Source organism: Notolepis coatsorum (genome assembly GCF_963971535.1).
Source record: "Notolepis coatsorum genome assembly, chromosome: 14".
In the NCBI taxonomy this organism is placed as follows: domain Eukaryota; kingdom Metazoa; phylum Chordata; class Actinopteri; order Aulopiformes; family Paralepididae; genus Notolepis; species Notolepis coatsorum.
Window position 1 is genome coordinate 26907000 of NC_140178.1, and position 16260 is coordinate 26923259.

At 45.0% G+C, this 16260-nt stretch overlaps 1 protein-coding gene across 1 annotated transcript; it reads left to right on the plus strand.

Annotated features, from left to right (window-relative positions):
* The first annotated feature begins 5867 nt into the window (after positions 1-5867).
* tmem100a (transmembrane protein 100a) lies at positions 5868-9742 on the plus strand. Its single transcript, XM_084328512.1, has 2 exons — positions 5868-6139; positions 7568-9742. The coding sequence occupies exon 2, from the start codon at positions 7646-7648 to the stop codon at positions 8081-8083; it is 438 nt and encodes a 145-aa protein (XP_084184638.1). The 5' UTR covers positions 5868-6139; positions 7568-7645; the 3' UTR covers positions 8084-9742.
* The last annotated feature ends 6518 nt before the right edge of the window (positions 9743-16260 follow it).

Genomic DNA, 16260 nt, shown 5'->3' on the forward strand with positions numbered 1-16260 from the left:
GCTCGGCTCGTTTCTCTTGGTTGTCTGGGACAATGCGTTCCTGGAAACACTCTTCTGCATCTCGCCACAGCAACTCAACACTTTCCAATAGCAGCGCGCACATACATATACAAATAAAACATATACTACACGTGGATTTCATATACCCTCGCCCTCGGGCATATTAAACTTTACGTTCGCCTATGGATAGGCTCACAACAAAACCATAACTCCACGGCGCGCATAGCGTGACGTCATCGCTCCAAGCGACGTTCGTGCGTTCTCATTCGCCTCGGAAATAACGTTTTGCAATCCTGCAGTACTAGTTCCGCGAGCTCTCAATAGCCTGGAATTTACCTAAACCCAGCGTTTTGTTACCGAATGAACGCGCCTGTGCATATGTGAAAACGTAAACAAACTGAAACGATAAAACTATACTTCCCAAATGGTCGTTCCCGTGGGCCGGTTTTGTTGGTTCCGGAAATTACTATCCTAGTTTGTCGCGTGCATTGCACCTCAATGTTATTCTCTGTATAACGGTACTCGTCTCTCAATGCTCGGCGCGATATCAGTCGGCATATTGTGCGCATACAAACAAGACTTTAAACAGACAAACAAACATTAATACATATAAGTTAACGTGTGTGTATATCTGACTGTATTGGATCGCTGTTCATTTAGTCTACCAGCATCTGCTGCGACAAGGCATTTATCCCTTGACATAACTATACATCGTTATTAAAGTCATAACGACCGAACCTGACTTCGAAATTTACCAGCGATATATTAGATTATATATACCTTTTAATCATACTCTCGGTCCCTTCAACCCGCGACTAATGTCCCGTTAAATGTACATTCACGTACTACCGATACATCGCCGGTCACCTTCCCGCTTATCTGTATGATCAATTGGTTAATTCAATCCGAATACATCGTTTTCAGGAATGGAAGAGATTGTGGGCTTAGTTTGAGGTTGAAACAATGAATATTATGACGCTACTCTGGTAATTTCTAATTATGATTCCATCAGCTTCTCGGTCCTAACTTCCCGCCTCTTTGCAAAGGAATCACAGAACGTTTTTTAACAGAGTAGCGTTTTCAAGGATATCACATCTAATAAGCCCACGTTTCTTGCCTTGTTGCCTATATTTTAGTCTGCATCGGCTAGACTTGGGTTAGCAATCCAACAACCTTATTTTGTGCCCTGTGGCACAAATGGGGGACCCTGATGTAAACAAGACGAAAGTCTTTCTCTGGTCTGCATCCCCTTAACAATTGTGTGTATTGAGCTGTACTGTATTGTACCCATTCTGCAATCTGTTAATAAAGTTTTCAATCAATCAATCAAACCCTAACTTTCGGTTTGGCAACAGCTCAAATCCGGGAATAGCACTAACAACCCATCCTCTCAGAACATCTGTCCAGATAAAGGACCCAGGTACACGCGTTCCCCAGTACGATTCTCAATACAGATCAGATATATTAATGCACATTATTCTTACTCAGCCATGATCTCAATATTTGACAACATTCTGTAATATTCACCTGGCACAGAGAAAAGCGGGAAGGTTTTAATTCCTTGCCATACATTTTTGGTCGACCAGTCTATTATACTCACTTTTCTCTGTATAGCTGAAATAATAGAGCACGCCGGTAGGACACAAGAGTCCGTCACAAGTTCGTAGACGCCAATTGTGGGATATTTGTGGATATCCTGATGAAGATAGAACTTGAAACTTGAAACCACACTACAGAAGGTTAACCTTTCACTACCACACTACAGGTTGTCTGTAGTGTGGTAGTGAAAGGTTAACCTTCTGTAGTGTGGGATATTTGTGGATATCCTGATGAAGAATGTTCTCAGTCAACCAAGGTTTGGATAATAACAAGGTTTATTAACCAAACAGATAGAATACATAGAGAGAATGGCTGAGGGCTTTCCCCAGGTGATCAGCTGAAATGACCCAGGTAAAAGACCCCGATAGATCTCGGGAGGAGACCTATATAGTTAACAAGGGGGGGTGTGGTCCAATTTGATAGGTCAGATGGGGGGGGGGGGGTACAGGTTTGGGGAGAGGGGAGGGGGATGTCTTATTCCACAGATAGGGGGGGGGGGCACAGGTAAGGGGATATAGGGGAGGGGAATATATTTACATGAGAACATTATACCACAGTAGTGTGGTAGTGAAAGGGTTATTCCTGTGCCCCATGACAGTTCAGTCACTGTTCACACACCCAACCCCCCCCCCCCCCGCCCAACCACCTCCAATGTACAGTTACCCACCCCACCTACCCAACCTCCTCCAATGTATATACTGTAGTGATTGTTAATGGTACATAATTCACCCACGGAACTATTGTTAGGAACAAGAGTTCCGCCCGAACATTATAGGAGGTGGCACTACCTGCCACCACGGGTCAGTCGACTACACGCAACGTAGCAGTAGCATGTTGTATTTGTGTACCAAATAAATGCTGTTCGCTCTACCTCGAGCTACCGTCTCTGACTCCCATCTCTCGGCACTACACTGGTGACCCTGACGTTGGTCTCGCTGAAGTATCAGGGACCGAACCGAACATGGCAAACGATGCCGTTATTATTCGATTGCCGGAGTTTTGGGAGCATTCTGCGGCGGCGTGGTTCGCTCAAACAGAGGCGCAGTTCGCACTACGAGGGGTTGACGGCGACGCCGCGAGATATTACCACGTCGTCTCGAGCCTCGGGAGCACTACAGCGGCGAGGACGGTAGGCTTCATAACAGCTCCGCCTGCCCGGAATAAATATGAGGCGTTTAAGACGCACCTACTCAGAATATTCGAGTTGTCACAGTCGGAGCGGGCCCGACGCTTGCTGGCTATACGAGGCTTGGGGGACAGCAAGCCTTCGGATCACATGGAGATGATGTTAAACCTGCTAGGTGCAGAACGGCCTGATTTCCTGTTTATCGAACTGTTTCTCAGGCACATGCCGCCACACGTGCAAACGGCACTGGCCAATACAGCGACTACTGATCCCCGTGCTTTGGCAGAAGAGGCTGACCGCTTCTACCTGGCCACTCGACACTTTGCCCCAGGGCTAATAGCCTCGACATGCGGTTACACGCCGCAGGGGGGAGGGGCGAGGAAGATCAGGAGCAGCGCTGCCGCAGGCCTGTGTTATTACCACGCACGTTTCGGCGCGAGGGCGACAAGATGCCGTTCCCCTTGCACTTTCGTCATAACGCATAAACGCAGACACCTGCGCCCAGTAGCAGCGGTGAGCGCGAGTATGTCGAACCGGCTGCTTTTCATTAGAGACACACTCTCCGGTTGCAAATTCCTCTGCGACACCGGTGCTCAGAGGAGCGTCCTGCCAGCTACGAAAGAGGACACCGCCGGCGATGATAGAGGTCCACGCCTGACGACCGCCAACGATACCCCTATCCGCACCTACGGTACAAGGACCGTGGAACTGTGTTTTGGGGGCCAGCGGTTCACGTGGGACTGCATCACGGCCGACATTTCGTTCCCACTACTCGGGGCGGATTTCCTGGGTGCACACGGTCTCCTCGTGGACATTAGACATGGCCGCCTAATAAATGCACAGACACGGGCTTCGTTGGCATGTGTCCGCGATGAGGCGACATACGGCGGCCTTCTTACAGCTTTCACTGACCACGAACCCCTCACGACGTCTGAGTCAAAGGTGGCGGAGCCATGGTCGGCACGACAAGAGCTCACGTACGATTCCGAGGGCGCCGCGGGACACGTCGCCGAGAAGCCCAGCGTCGTCATCGGAGCTGTACAGCCGGACCTCGACTACGTCGACAGGGGCTCGGAACAGGCCTCCGACCACGACATCCAGGCCCTCGGGACTGCAGATTCCAGTCTACGCCTGGAGGACGTCGCGATTGGTCACTCGGGTCCGACGCTGCTGAATGACCTATCCACCGGACACCCTAGCCCACAGGCCCCTGGGGACTGGCGAAGGCTCGCCTTTGAGGTGGGGTACAACCACCACAAGATTGAACCCGCCCACGTAGACATTTCCCAGCCCGTAGAGCTGGCCCTCTCCCCCCGCCGAGGCCGTCCGCCGTTACCCCGGGACCCGCCGACGACGGAGCCGCCGTTGGCCTCGTCGACGTCTGTGCCCCCGGGTGTCGGGGGGGACGCGGGCGCTTGCGCCGCCCCTACCTCCCCGCCCCTGGCTTTCCGCACTCACCGTGGCCGGTTCATGCCCCCGGGCGCCGTGGAGGGCGCAGTCGCTTGCACCGCGCCCCCGGTTGTACGCTCACGCCGCGGCCGGGTCGTTGTCTCTCCCCGCCGTGGAGGTTTTGACCATGGGTGAATTCTGGGGGGGCTTGTGTAGTGATTGTTAATGGTACATAATTCACCCACGGAACTATTGTTAGGAACAAGAGTTCCGCCCGAACATTATAGGAGGTGGCACTACCTGCCACCACGGGTCAGTCGACTACACGCAACGTAGCAGTAGCATGTTGTATTTGTGTACCAAATAAATGCTGTTCGCTCTACCTCGAGCTACCGTCTCTGACTCCCATCTCTCGGCACTACAATACTCTCTTTTTAGACTATTTTTGTACTCAAACAGTACTGTATATTTGTAGATCTGGTATGTCAAAAATGTCTAGATGCAACAGTACTGTCTACCTGTATGTCATGTATGTCTTATATGTTATGATGAATTGAAAATGGGGGACCCTGATGTAAAGAAGACGAAAGTCTTTCTCTGGTCTGCATCCCCTTAACAATTGTGTGTATTGAGCCGTACTGTATTGTACCCGTTGCTGTTGCTGTTGTTGTTGTTGTTGTTGTTGTTGTTGTTGTTGTTGTTCTTATAGGCTACCCAACATACTAGTCTTGTCACCCCCCCGGTCCTACTGGACCGGTCATCGGACTTTCAGCACCATTCATGAACATTGAACAATACACTACTGCATTTGTGCCTGTCTATGTTTATTAATTTGTTCTCTGTCATGCTCACTTATCTGTTGTCTGTGTATCTGTTGTCTGTGTTGTGCCCCATTGTCTAGTCTAGTGAATTCTCCCCCTGTGTCTGTATCTATGTGTTATAGTCTCGTCATGTTTCAGTATGTTACCCCAGGTTGTTTCAGTCTTTTCCACGCAGCTGTGTCTTGTTCCCAATCACCCTCATGTGTCAATTAGTCTGTGTATATTAGTGTTGTCTGCCCTGCCCTCCTGTGCTGGATCATTACTTATGTTACCCTCGTCCTGTGTGCTGTCAACCTTATGTTTCTCTGTATTCCCTGTGAGTCAGTTTTGTATTGTTTTCCACGTTCAGTAAAGAACTTATTACTTTCATCCACGACTCGTGCTTCGTCTATTTCATCCTCCACTACCGTCTCGTGTGAAGTCTGCATTCTGGGTTCTACGCATCTCTACCACCGACATGCCAACGAAACGCTCCAAGAATCGTAACAAGTCTGAGTGACTCCTGGAAACAATAAGGCAAGGTCTTGAAAGAGCACATGCTCGGGTGAACTAGGGATTTTTTTTATCGAGGATGGCTAAGTCTTGCAACACCACTATTTCCTAAGGCCATTGCATTTCTGAGCCATAGTCTGGGTAACATTGCATTTTAAAAAGTTTGCATTTGTACTTTATTGTTTGCATTTTGTATAGTGTTTGGTCTTTATTCTTTTGACTGTATGAAGCACAATCTCAGGGGGCTCATACAGAACCAAGCATTTCACTATGTGACAAATAAAACGAAACTTGAAACTAACAAAGGGTTAAATCACTTCGCTCCTTTCAATGAAATCGAAATGGATGAGAGAGAAAAAAAAGTTTGACACCGGCTCGTCTACCCCCCCCCCCCCCCTCCCCGTCATCGATATAATACACCGAACTAGCCTGCTTATGCTTTCAATGGAGATGGCAGTCAAACTGCCCCAATCTCACACACAGAGGACATCCTATGAATGGGAGTCAAATTCCAACACGGGCAGAGCTGCAGTAGAGTTGGGCTGGGCGGAGAGGAGAGGAGCGCCGTGGACATTATAACTTCAACCCAGGGAGTTTTGTTTATCACACAAGAAGAGAAGAACCTAAATAGTCTTGCTTTTGAGAATCAGATCACTTGGACGAGCGAGAAGCGCCTTTTAAATTGTGCGGCATGGGAAATCCGTGCAAGAAGGTAATGTCTTCCTTCTGTCTATTGTGTCGAGCACGTCAATTTTGGTACAAATAACGAACAAAACGTGAAAGTGTGCAAACCATGTATTTAAATAGACACTATAATAACATCACGCCAAATGACTGGGAAGTAATTAAAATAATTCATAGCATTGTGGAAATTAATCAGCTTAAACATCGAGACCTTGATACTCAAAACAAACAACGGATATAATGTAAACAAAGGTGTTTGCCTCCGGTATAGCTCATCATAGCAGCACTAACTAAACGAGTTAGAATAGAATATACATACTTTATTAAACCCGAGGGAAATTCAGCACCATACAGATCGCTCACAATAAACATTTAGGTAGTCAAAATAAGAATACACAGTCAAATATATACATTCTAAAATATGTATTCTAAAATACAGTCCAAAAATATACAGTAGAGTAGAATAGCCTATAACATCCATTGTGTGTAGGCTATACGTGAGACCGTTATGGCCACAGTGATGCAAACAGTTTCTGCAAATAATTTTCACCTTACACTTTCAGGTGGGTATAGATGGTCTGTATTTCTTTCTGTATGCTACACACTATATAGGTTTCCTGGACAAAGAGAGGCACCAATTACTTACAGGCAAATAGCTACTTCATTACCACGATCTACTTTTATGCTATACTTCATACTTGTATGTATCTATGTTAGACACGTCGCTGCTAACTGACATGTCACGATAAACCGACTTGGAATGCATTACAAAAAAATTGGCATATTCGGGATTATAGAAAGAAATAGCTGTCTGGACTCTGGTGTAGAAGGGGTAGTTTTTTAGTAGCTGTTGGATGAGCTGACTTTTAGACAATCCAAGGTTACTTATCGTGAAATGGGGGACCCTGATGTAAACAAGACGACAGTCTTTCTCTGGTCTGCATCCCCTTAACAATTGTATGTATTGAGCTGTACTGTACTGTACCCATTCTGCAATCTGTTAATAAAGTTATCAATCAATCAAACCCTGGTACTATGCAGTTACTTGTCAGAATATATGAAATCGCTACATGTATTCACAAAGTTTGCGAATTTAGAGGAGAATTGACTGCTTGTGAAAGTGCTGATGATTTTGAAGCTGCTCGCGTTTCATGGAGCAGTTTGTAATGTCATATCGCGCGCTCTCCAGGGAATGTCTCAGCTCGTGCTGGGTTGAGTGGTCCTGCGTCATTCGGCCAACTCTCTGACTGGGTGGCTTGAATGGTGTAAAGAGGTTACACGGGTTTTTAAAGGAACACAGATGAATTGTGCAACAGCTTCAACTCTCTTAACAAAAGCCATCTGTTATTCCAAAAGAAAAAGCTGCACAGTTGAGCAACACAAAGGCCTAGGTTTTATGCGTTGTAATGTTCCGTTAGAGAGAATGACCTAATAAACAACTGTGTTCTCCACATAGGTTGGATCGATGTTCTCAAAGAAATAACTGAACAACACCCACGGGACCCATCTGCGGTTCATTAAAAGCAGACATTTGATGCGGAAACTTGCGATGCCTGAAGAACCCAGTAAGGACGCCATGACAGTGCCAGCAGCCCCAGAAAGAGCCGTCACAGAGAAAGCCAACAGCAACGACCGCACTTCCGCCTCCCTCGTGACCTTCGTCCCCATCCCCCTGGTCAACGAGATCCAGTTGACCGCGGCCACCGGCGGGGCGGAGCTCTCCTGCTACCGCTGCACTATTCCCTTCGGCGTAGTGGTCCTCATCGCGGGCGTCGTGGTCACCGCGGTGGCCTACCGTTTCAACTCGCACGGGTCCACCATCTCCTACTTTGGCCTGGTGCTCTTATCCGCCGGACTGGTGCTGCTGGCGTCCAGCGCGATTTGTTGGAGGGTGAGACTGGGGAGGAAGAAGGAGCGGCGGAGGGAGAGCCAAACCACCCTGGTTGCGAACCAGAGGAGTATTTTTGCATGAACCACAGAGTTTACATGAAAAAAAAGACTTGTGAGTTTCACGGGGCAGAACACACACCCCTGTTCTGATTCTGAGGTGGGTTTGGAGACACAGCTGTGCACAGCTGTTTTCACAGGGCCTGGAGGGCCGCTGACCTGCTGACCTAGGCCTCGACCGCAGCCCACCCTCAAGGCTCAACGCACCGGGACATCTTTGCGCTTTGAAGAGGTTGTGGGGGTGTGGGGGGGTTATTTGTCAGACATATCGCATCTGGTGAACTAGGCACACAGCCAAAATGAATGTATCATAATTAAGATGAATTACCACCGTGCAAGCGATGTAGAGGAAGTCACCCATTAATCTGCTCTTGCATCTGGTAGTTATGATTTTAATGGGAGGGATCGTATAGGTTTGATAGCCCAGGAAAAGGAGAGGGAAATCGGATAATTCATGACAATGAATCACACACCCCATTTAACATGTTTCATCTTTGCACATATCTGTTATGAACTATTTTAATTTTTTTTTCATTTCACTGGGAATTATTCTAAACGACCTGAAATGGACATATGGTACTTACAGTATGTTAATTATGTAGCCATCTTGAAAGACATTGACGTATATCCTATAGTCGGATCGGACGCGCACACAGCAAGTCAGATCAGATGGCACATAGTACTTATACAAAATGATGTTATATGTAGTGAGGGAACATGACGTGTAGGTCAAATTATCATTGACTATGTATTCTCTTAAAGCACTTTGATCCGCACCTCGACGAACATTGCATTCAGTGTTAAAAAAGCAGTTTGAACCCACTGACATCGTGTAGTGATACGCGACAATGATACAGGCGATACTTTGAGGCTATGTAGATGGATACTGTGTATCACTGCTGTTGGGAGAGGGGGGGGGGGAAACTAATATCTCCAAAAAGGGTTGACTTTTCAGGAAACCCAGTATTCTAAAAGTTAGACAAGTGGTTTTGAGTGAGTGCAGTCAGTGGCACTTAGGGTCACAGAGCCTGCTGCTCACGACACAAAGGACCATGCTTTCAATTTGTGTAAAAGCGGGAAAATCGCCAAAACTCCGCCCGACAGCTACAGTATTTTCATGACATCTTTGTTACTGTCATCCACATTTATTTTGTGTCAGGTAACAATCTGCATGCAACCTGCAGCAGGCAATATTGCCAATTTCCATGACTCAAAATGCCTCCTTTATGTATCATGACGTCTGTCACTTGCCATGGTCAGTAGTATATTTCCATATTTACAAGGATTTAAACAGCATAGAATATTTTATCTTAATGTAACCACTTGCATGTATGTCTTCTCGGATAGCAATACATTAATTGTTAATAAGGGCGCCATGAGGTTTAATAAACTCTCATCAATATTTAAAACATGTAATTAGTGTCAGTTTCATCTCTGCCCTTCAGAAGACCATTCCAAGGGACAGTCGTTTAGGAGAATGGACGTCGATGACACTCTGACTTGAATCAGACCTTTCTCTTGGTCTGTATGTCTTTTAAGGGTCAAGGGTTAACATATGATATTCACTGAGAGCCGTCAAGTGGTGTCACGTTAACATTCAATGCTGAATAGAAGGAAGTGTGTCATTCTGTTATGACGCACGCCGGCGGACCCAAGTCCTTGCTTTGGGGTGCCATTGTGTAGGCAGACAAATGCACTTGCTCTGCCCTTTGTACATTGTTTGCCCACGAGTGTAACGACCTAATGACCTATGACCTTAATTCTTACGTAAAATGTAGTATCCATCGCTGCTTTTTAACGCAGTTTCAAGTGTACGGTTTTAGAACGTGTCTCCATATTCTATCGGATTGTAAAACGCTGACGAGTCCAGTTCAGCCGGTTCACTGTATCTTCATCTAGATAATATTCAGTTCTCAAAATTCTGATCTCGCATAATAGCCTTGAAATGGTTCAAATTAAGGCATTCATAAAATGTCACTCATTACTTCTATAGACTATTCCATCGGTAAGACATGTATTACCATATCGGTACCCCCATGTATTACCGTATCGTACCGTAAGTTGATTGTTATTCACGCAAATTGGACTTGGGGGAGATGTCATATCGTCGCGTGTTTTGACTACCCAAAAACAGACTGGCCCCGTTATTTATTTCTGTTGTTTAGACCTAATCTAATCACCCTCATCGGGCCAGCGGAGTCTACAGATAACTCAACATTTCATTACATAAATTCCCAAAGGTAAGAGGAAGTTGAACTCTCCTGTTTGACTTGGGTTTTAAAATAGCGCGGACGTGGAGGTATATTTATAGGCAGCATTTGCGTTGCTATGCACCCCCGTGACACCAGACACTACAACTAAATGGTTTGCTTGCGTCAGAGGAGAACCTACAACACACTTTGTCACTTTTGGGAGCTAACCTCACCCACGCGTTATGGCAGAGTGCGCTATACTGTAGGTTGAGGCCCGGGGTTGCCATTCCACACACACACACACACATGACTCAGGGGGGATATTAATCACTCAATATAGATGTTCAAACATACAAGTGTCCCCCCCCTCTCTACGTGTCAGGCTATACCGGAGGCCGTGGCTAAGAAGGAGAGAACTTGGAAAAAGACGTGACCTGATATGAGATTTGACAGGTGCTCGGTACAAACAGGCCATACCCTCCTTTCAAACCCTCGGCACTTCGTGCAGGCCACTGCGTGCGTCACCTTGTGCGTATCGGGCCTGACGCACGCGGGGGTGTCGGTACATGGAATGTCACGCTGATTGGGGTTTTTCTTTGCGTATCAATTAAAGCAAAAGCCGAACATCAAATACATTCAAATGTTTTTAATTGATTGAATTCCGGACGTCAACTCAGGTGATGGTCCATTGTTCCGAGCCGAGACGGGATAAGCACAATTAAAAGTAATGAGCTCAACATTACAGGAATCCCAGTCAGTCAGTTAAATCTAATCAAACACGGGGAAGCAGCTGTGCAGATGAAGCATGTCTAAATCATAACCAGCTTGAAACACACCCAGCATGGCAGGTACCCAAGGAGCCGGTTTCTATTGCAAGTGACGTCCATGTCATTATCTTGACTGTGGTAAATGGAAGAGCCAAGTGTTTTCTGAAAACATGTTTTATTTGATCCTTTTTAAGGTCACCCGGTTGTTATCATTATGCTGTTATGATTTGCTGGCCGGGTGAGGAAGAAATATTATGGTGATGAGTATGTTCCAAGAATTGTCCAAGAACAAGTTTGCGTGCTGTAGCCAAAAAACACAACCAAAAAAGGAATTTACAGATACAAATTTAATTTCTTTTAATAATAATAAAGCACTTAAATATTTAACAAAACTTGGTGTTTTAAACTAATAGAGCATAATCATCAATCCATAGGAAATAGGAACATTGGCTTTATTATACATTTGCTTCAGTTTGAACTGTTGCTTCCCTCTGACTTTTCATTTGTATTTTTATTTAACCTTTATTTAACCAGGTAAGTCATTAAGAACAAATTCTTATTTACAATGGTGACCTGGCAAAAGGCACAGCCTTCCTTTTGAGGGATATGGGGCAGGGGGTAAAATAAATAGAAATAGATAGATAGATAGATAGATAGATAGATAGATAGATAGATAGATAGATAGATAGATAGATAGATAGATAGATAGATAGATAGATAGATAGATAGATAGATAGATAGATACTTTATTCATCCCCTGCCTAGGGGAAATTCAGGACTTCACAGCTATAGCTGTGATTGGAGGATCACAAAAAGAGGGTGGGCTTGATATAGCTCAATTCCATGTCCATTTAATGTGAGTATGAAGTAACAATGAAGAGGGCCTCCTGGGGCCTGGTTGGTTGGAATGCATGTCTCATACCCTCTGATGGGTTGGCCCATGTCACCGCTTCCCCTTTAACGCCCAACCTCACACATGGACACCGGCCCCGGGCAGCCAATGCAGGAAACAATAGGCAGCCAGCTAGCCCGCCAGCCAGACCTAACCCTCCCTAAAATGAGCAGATTGCCGTTATGGTTTGGATCAAGGATAAAAACAAACCACAACAATTTGTCTGTGAGTTTCAACACTCTGGTTTCCTCCGGTTTCTTTTTACCATCTGAGAGCCGTTTTCTTGGAATTCCACCCAAGCAAACTTATTTTACTTTGTAGACTATATGGCTGACTTGTACATGCAAACCTAGTTTTTATTTCTCTCGTCAAGCCATGTTCTCTTTTGCTCATGGCGTCTCGAAAGGTTGTATTAGCTACACGCCATCTGAGAAAAACAAAGCCCTTATCGGGTAAAAGAAAACAAGAATATACACTCTTTCTCAGACCTCCAGCACAATCATCCAAGGGGGTGTTAGGTTACTACAAGCCAGGAATTGGACTGAATAAATCATGAATCCACGAGAGGAACTGCCCAAAGTGCCTTGTTTTGACTCTCAAATGTGTGCATGAGTAGTAAAAAAAACAACCCAAAACTAGACTAGTTTCACATAGAATGTTTGGAATAGAATGGACATTTAGAAATGTGCTGAATAATAATAATAATAATAATAATAATAATAATAATATATATATTATATAGCGCCTTTCATAAAACCCAAGGTCTCTTTACATAGGGGGGGAAACAATAATAACAGACATGGTGGACAGACACAACATTCAATGTAGGAAAATTAGGGGTCAATGGCCATGTTGAAGAGGTGGGTTTTGAGGAGTTCTTTGAAGGGGTCCAGAGTTGGGGCGTTGCGGAGTTCTGCGGGGAGGGAGTTCCAGAGGGTGGGAGCTGCCACGCTGAAAGCTCTGTCCCCAAAGCAGTCTGGTTCGGGGAATGGAGAGCTGACCAGTGTCTGAGGATCACAGGGACCGTGACTGAGTGTGGGGGTGGAGGAGGTCAGTGAGGTACTGAGGTGCCAGAGCATGGAGGGACTTGTACGTGAGCAGGAGGGTTTTGTAGGTGATGCAGGATTTGATGGGGAGCCAGTGGAGGTGGATGAGGGTGGGGATGATGTGCTGCCAGGGTTGGGTGCGGGTGAGAACCCTGGCAGCTGAGTTTTGAACCTACTAGAGCCTGTCCAGGGTTTTGCTTGGGACCCCAGACAGGACCCCGTTGCAGTAGTCCAGGCGGGAGGTGACGAAGGCATGGATGAGGGTCTCAGCTGTGGAGTCGGAAAGTGATGGTCGGAGTCTGGAGATGTTTCTGAGGTGATAGAAGGCGGATTAGTCCTTTATGATAGAATCATGGGTGATACCTTCATTCCATTCTATGCTTGCCAATATTATCATCATTAGGGATTCCCCCGACTTTTTCAGTCCCAATACCGAAACCGATACCTGGACTTTTGGCATCGGCCGTTAAAGAGTACCGATCCGATCAGTTAATTTTGGGGTTATTGGGCAAACATGATTGAGATATACAGTAATAGATATTCCTCCATTAGAGAGTTAACATGTAAACAATGCAGCAAATCAAGTCTCTTTACTTTGATTTCTGGAATGTTAGATGCCCTTCTTGTTATCAAATTTTAGTATTGGGGAAATTCAACAAGATACTGATATTCTATTTTAGCCTGATATCGTACAGATATCGGATATCTGTATCGGTGCATCCCTAATTATCATATGCCTTATTACAGTACCATAAGAGCATATATTTTTTAGCAACCCCTTAACCCACGTGGCAGTCAGTGTTAGTGGTGCCCATGTTATACCACATTGAGCTGTAATTGACCATATCTGTATATTGATACATTTCTGATGCAGGTTGGGACTAAATATATTTTTGAAAATGTTATCGGTCTGGCGTGCTGCTATTAAGAAATCTGTGATTTTATCATGTTGTGAAATTGTCTTTAGTCACCATCCACAGGTGATCCCAAGCACACTGGTGGAACCCCCTTAGTATGCTTTATCTGCGATGATTTATCGGATACACTCTGATCACAAGATATATATATCGTAACGTTTTTATTGGGTTCAAACACTGTAATATCTGGGAGCAATTCCTTTTGAGCTGCAGTGGCAATATATCGTAGGCCAGATATGATACATGAGACATGCAAGGACACTCACCTTCTTTGTTGTCATATTGGAGAATATCCAAGGTTCAGACAGGGAGCATATCTGTTGTCATAGCTGGCATGTATTCTGTTATCCACTTCAGGATATGACTGGATTTGGCCCAAATCTATATCTGTATTAGTGTAACCCTTACGCTGCATTCATGTCTATTCCACTTAGCTATAAGTATATATAACAAAACAATGATTGTGGACACTAAAAGGTATACTAAGGTTTTACAATTTACAATTTAGTCATTTAGCTGACGCTTTTATCCAAAGTGACTTACAGATTGTGAACAATGTGTCAGCAGGAGGGGGTATGCCTCTGGCAGCTAAGGGTCAGTGTGGCATTGTTCGTCAAATAGCATCAAACTTGAGTGTTACACTCTGAGTGAATAGTAGTATAGACATGTTAGCGAGATAGGTAGTAGTAGAATAATAGTAGCATAGTATTAGGGTACATAATAGTAAAAAGACAGTAAGAGCGTTATATATGTAACGGATGGTACCGTGAAGCGCAGTCACAAAGGACTTCAGATGTTGTGAATTGTGACTGGGGTGAGTAGCGGTGCTATGGGTTAAACTCACTCTCACCCTCAAAAGACACATAGACACGTTACAAAGCAGTGAGTTCACCTCTTGGTATAGCGGTCTGTGCTGTTGCCCGCGGCGTGGGAGACCCGGGTTCAAAACTCCCTCGGGCCATCGAAGTTTGAGGTGACGATGTCACAACCGTTACATATATATATATATTTAATTTGATATTATTTCAGATATTATTTGAAGAGATGTGTTTTTAGTCCACGGTGGAAAATAGGCCGGGTTTCAGCTGCCCTGACTGATTAGCACCGCAATCGCTGTGGGTTGGATCAATGATGTAGTTGGATCCCTTTCTATCCATATTTCGATCCACATGATATATACCTCTATCCATATGGATTCTGTGTGTGAGCTTGCCTTGAATATGTACTTTTGTGATTTTTAATTTATTTTATTTTAATTTTTTTGCAAGTCCACACGGGTGTGTTTGATTTGTCTGTAAACAAGACCAAAAAAATAAACTTCATTCATTCATAAATTATGCAACTTCTGCACCAGCCTGTCAGGCTTTTAAAGGAACACACCAACGGTTATTTTCAGTCTTCCCCAGAGTCAGACCAGAAGGTAGGTACCCTTCTCTTCTCTGTGCGTGCAGTACAGAGAGAGAGACCCGCAGTGCGCTAGCTAGCTAGTTTACACAATGACTGGAAGTTGTGTTTACATGTTGTGACTTGTGTATTTACCACATGTTGAAATAACAATGTAAAATGAGACATAATCTTCTAAGCAGATACATACAGAACTATTTTCTTGACGTACAACTGCCAGCTGGGCGCAGTGATATGCCACAGCACCTCTAAAGCCCTGTTTAACTACCATCAACAAAACCAATATGACTAGCTAACCTACAGAAGAACGACTGCTAATCATGGACGACTTTGTAAGAGAAGGAGGTGATGATGAATTCTGGACAGATCCAGAACCTTATCTGTGTATGAACCAGTATTTACAGAAGAGGAACTACAGGTTCTGTAAACAGAGCGGGCAAGAAGGGAGGCTGAGGCTGTTATACACATGGTAAATACACAAGTCACAACATAACTTAAATGGGAGCATGTCTATGTTCCCCGGGTCCTATGTTTTCCGGGTTCTATGTTCCCCGCTTTGATTGATTGATTGATTGATTGAATATTTTAGACCACCAGCCCTGATTCCAAACTCTAACCTTAACCAGTTCGAAAGAGGGCCTAAGCTTAACCAGTTCGAAACAAGGCGGACATTAATAATTAATAAAATAATAAAAATTTATAAAATGTTCAATCTATTAATCAATCAAGCGGGGAACATAGGACCCGGGGAACATAGGACCCGGGGAACATAGGGATGATCCCACTTAAATAAGACAGTTTTGAAATAGTTGGAAAGTGTATTTAGCTACTTTTGATCCACTTCCAGTCATTGTGTAAACTAGCTAGCTAGCACGCAGCGGGTCTCTCTCTCTCTCTCTCTCTCTCTCTCTCTCTCTCTCTCTCTCTCTCTCTCTCTCTCTCTCTCTCTCTCTCTCTCTCTCTCTCTCTCTCTCTCTCTCTCTC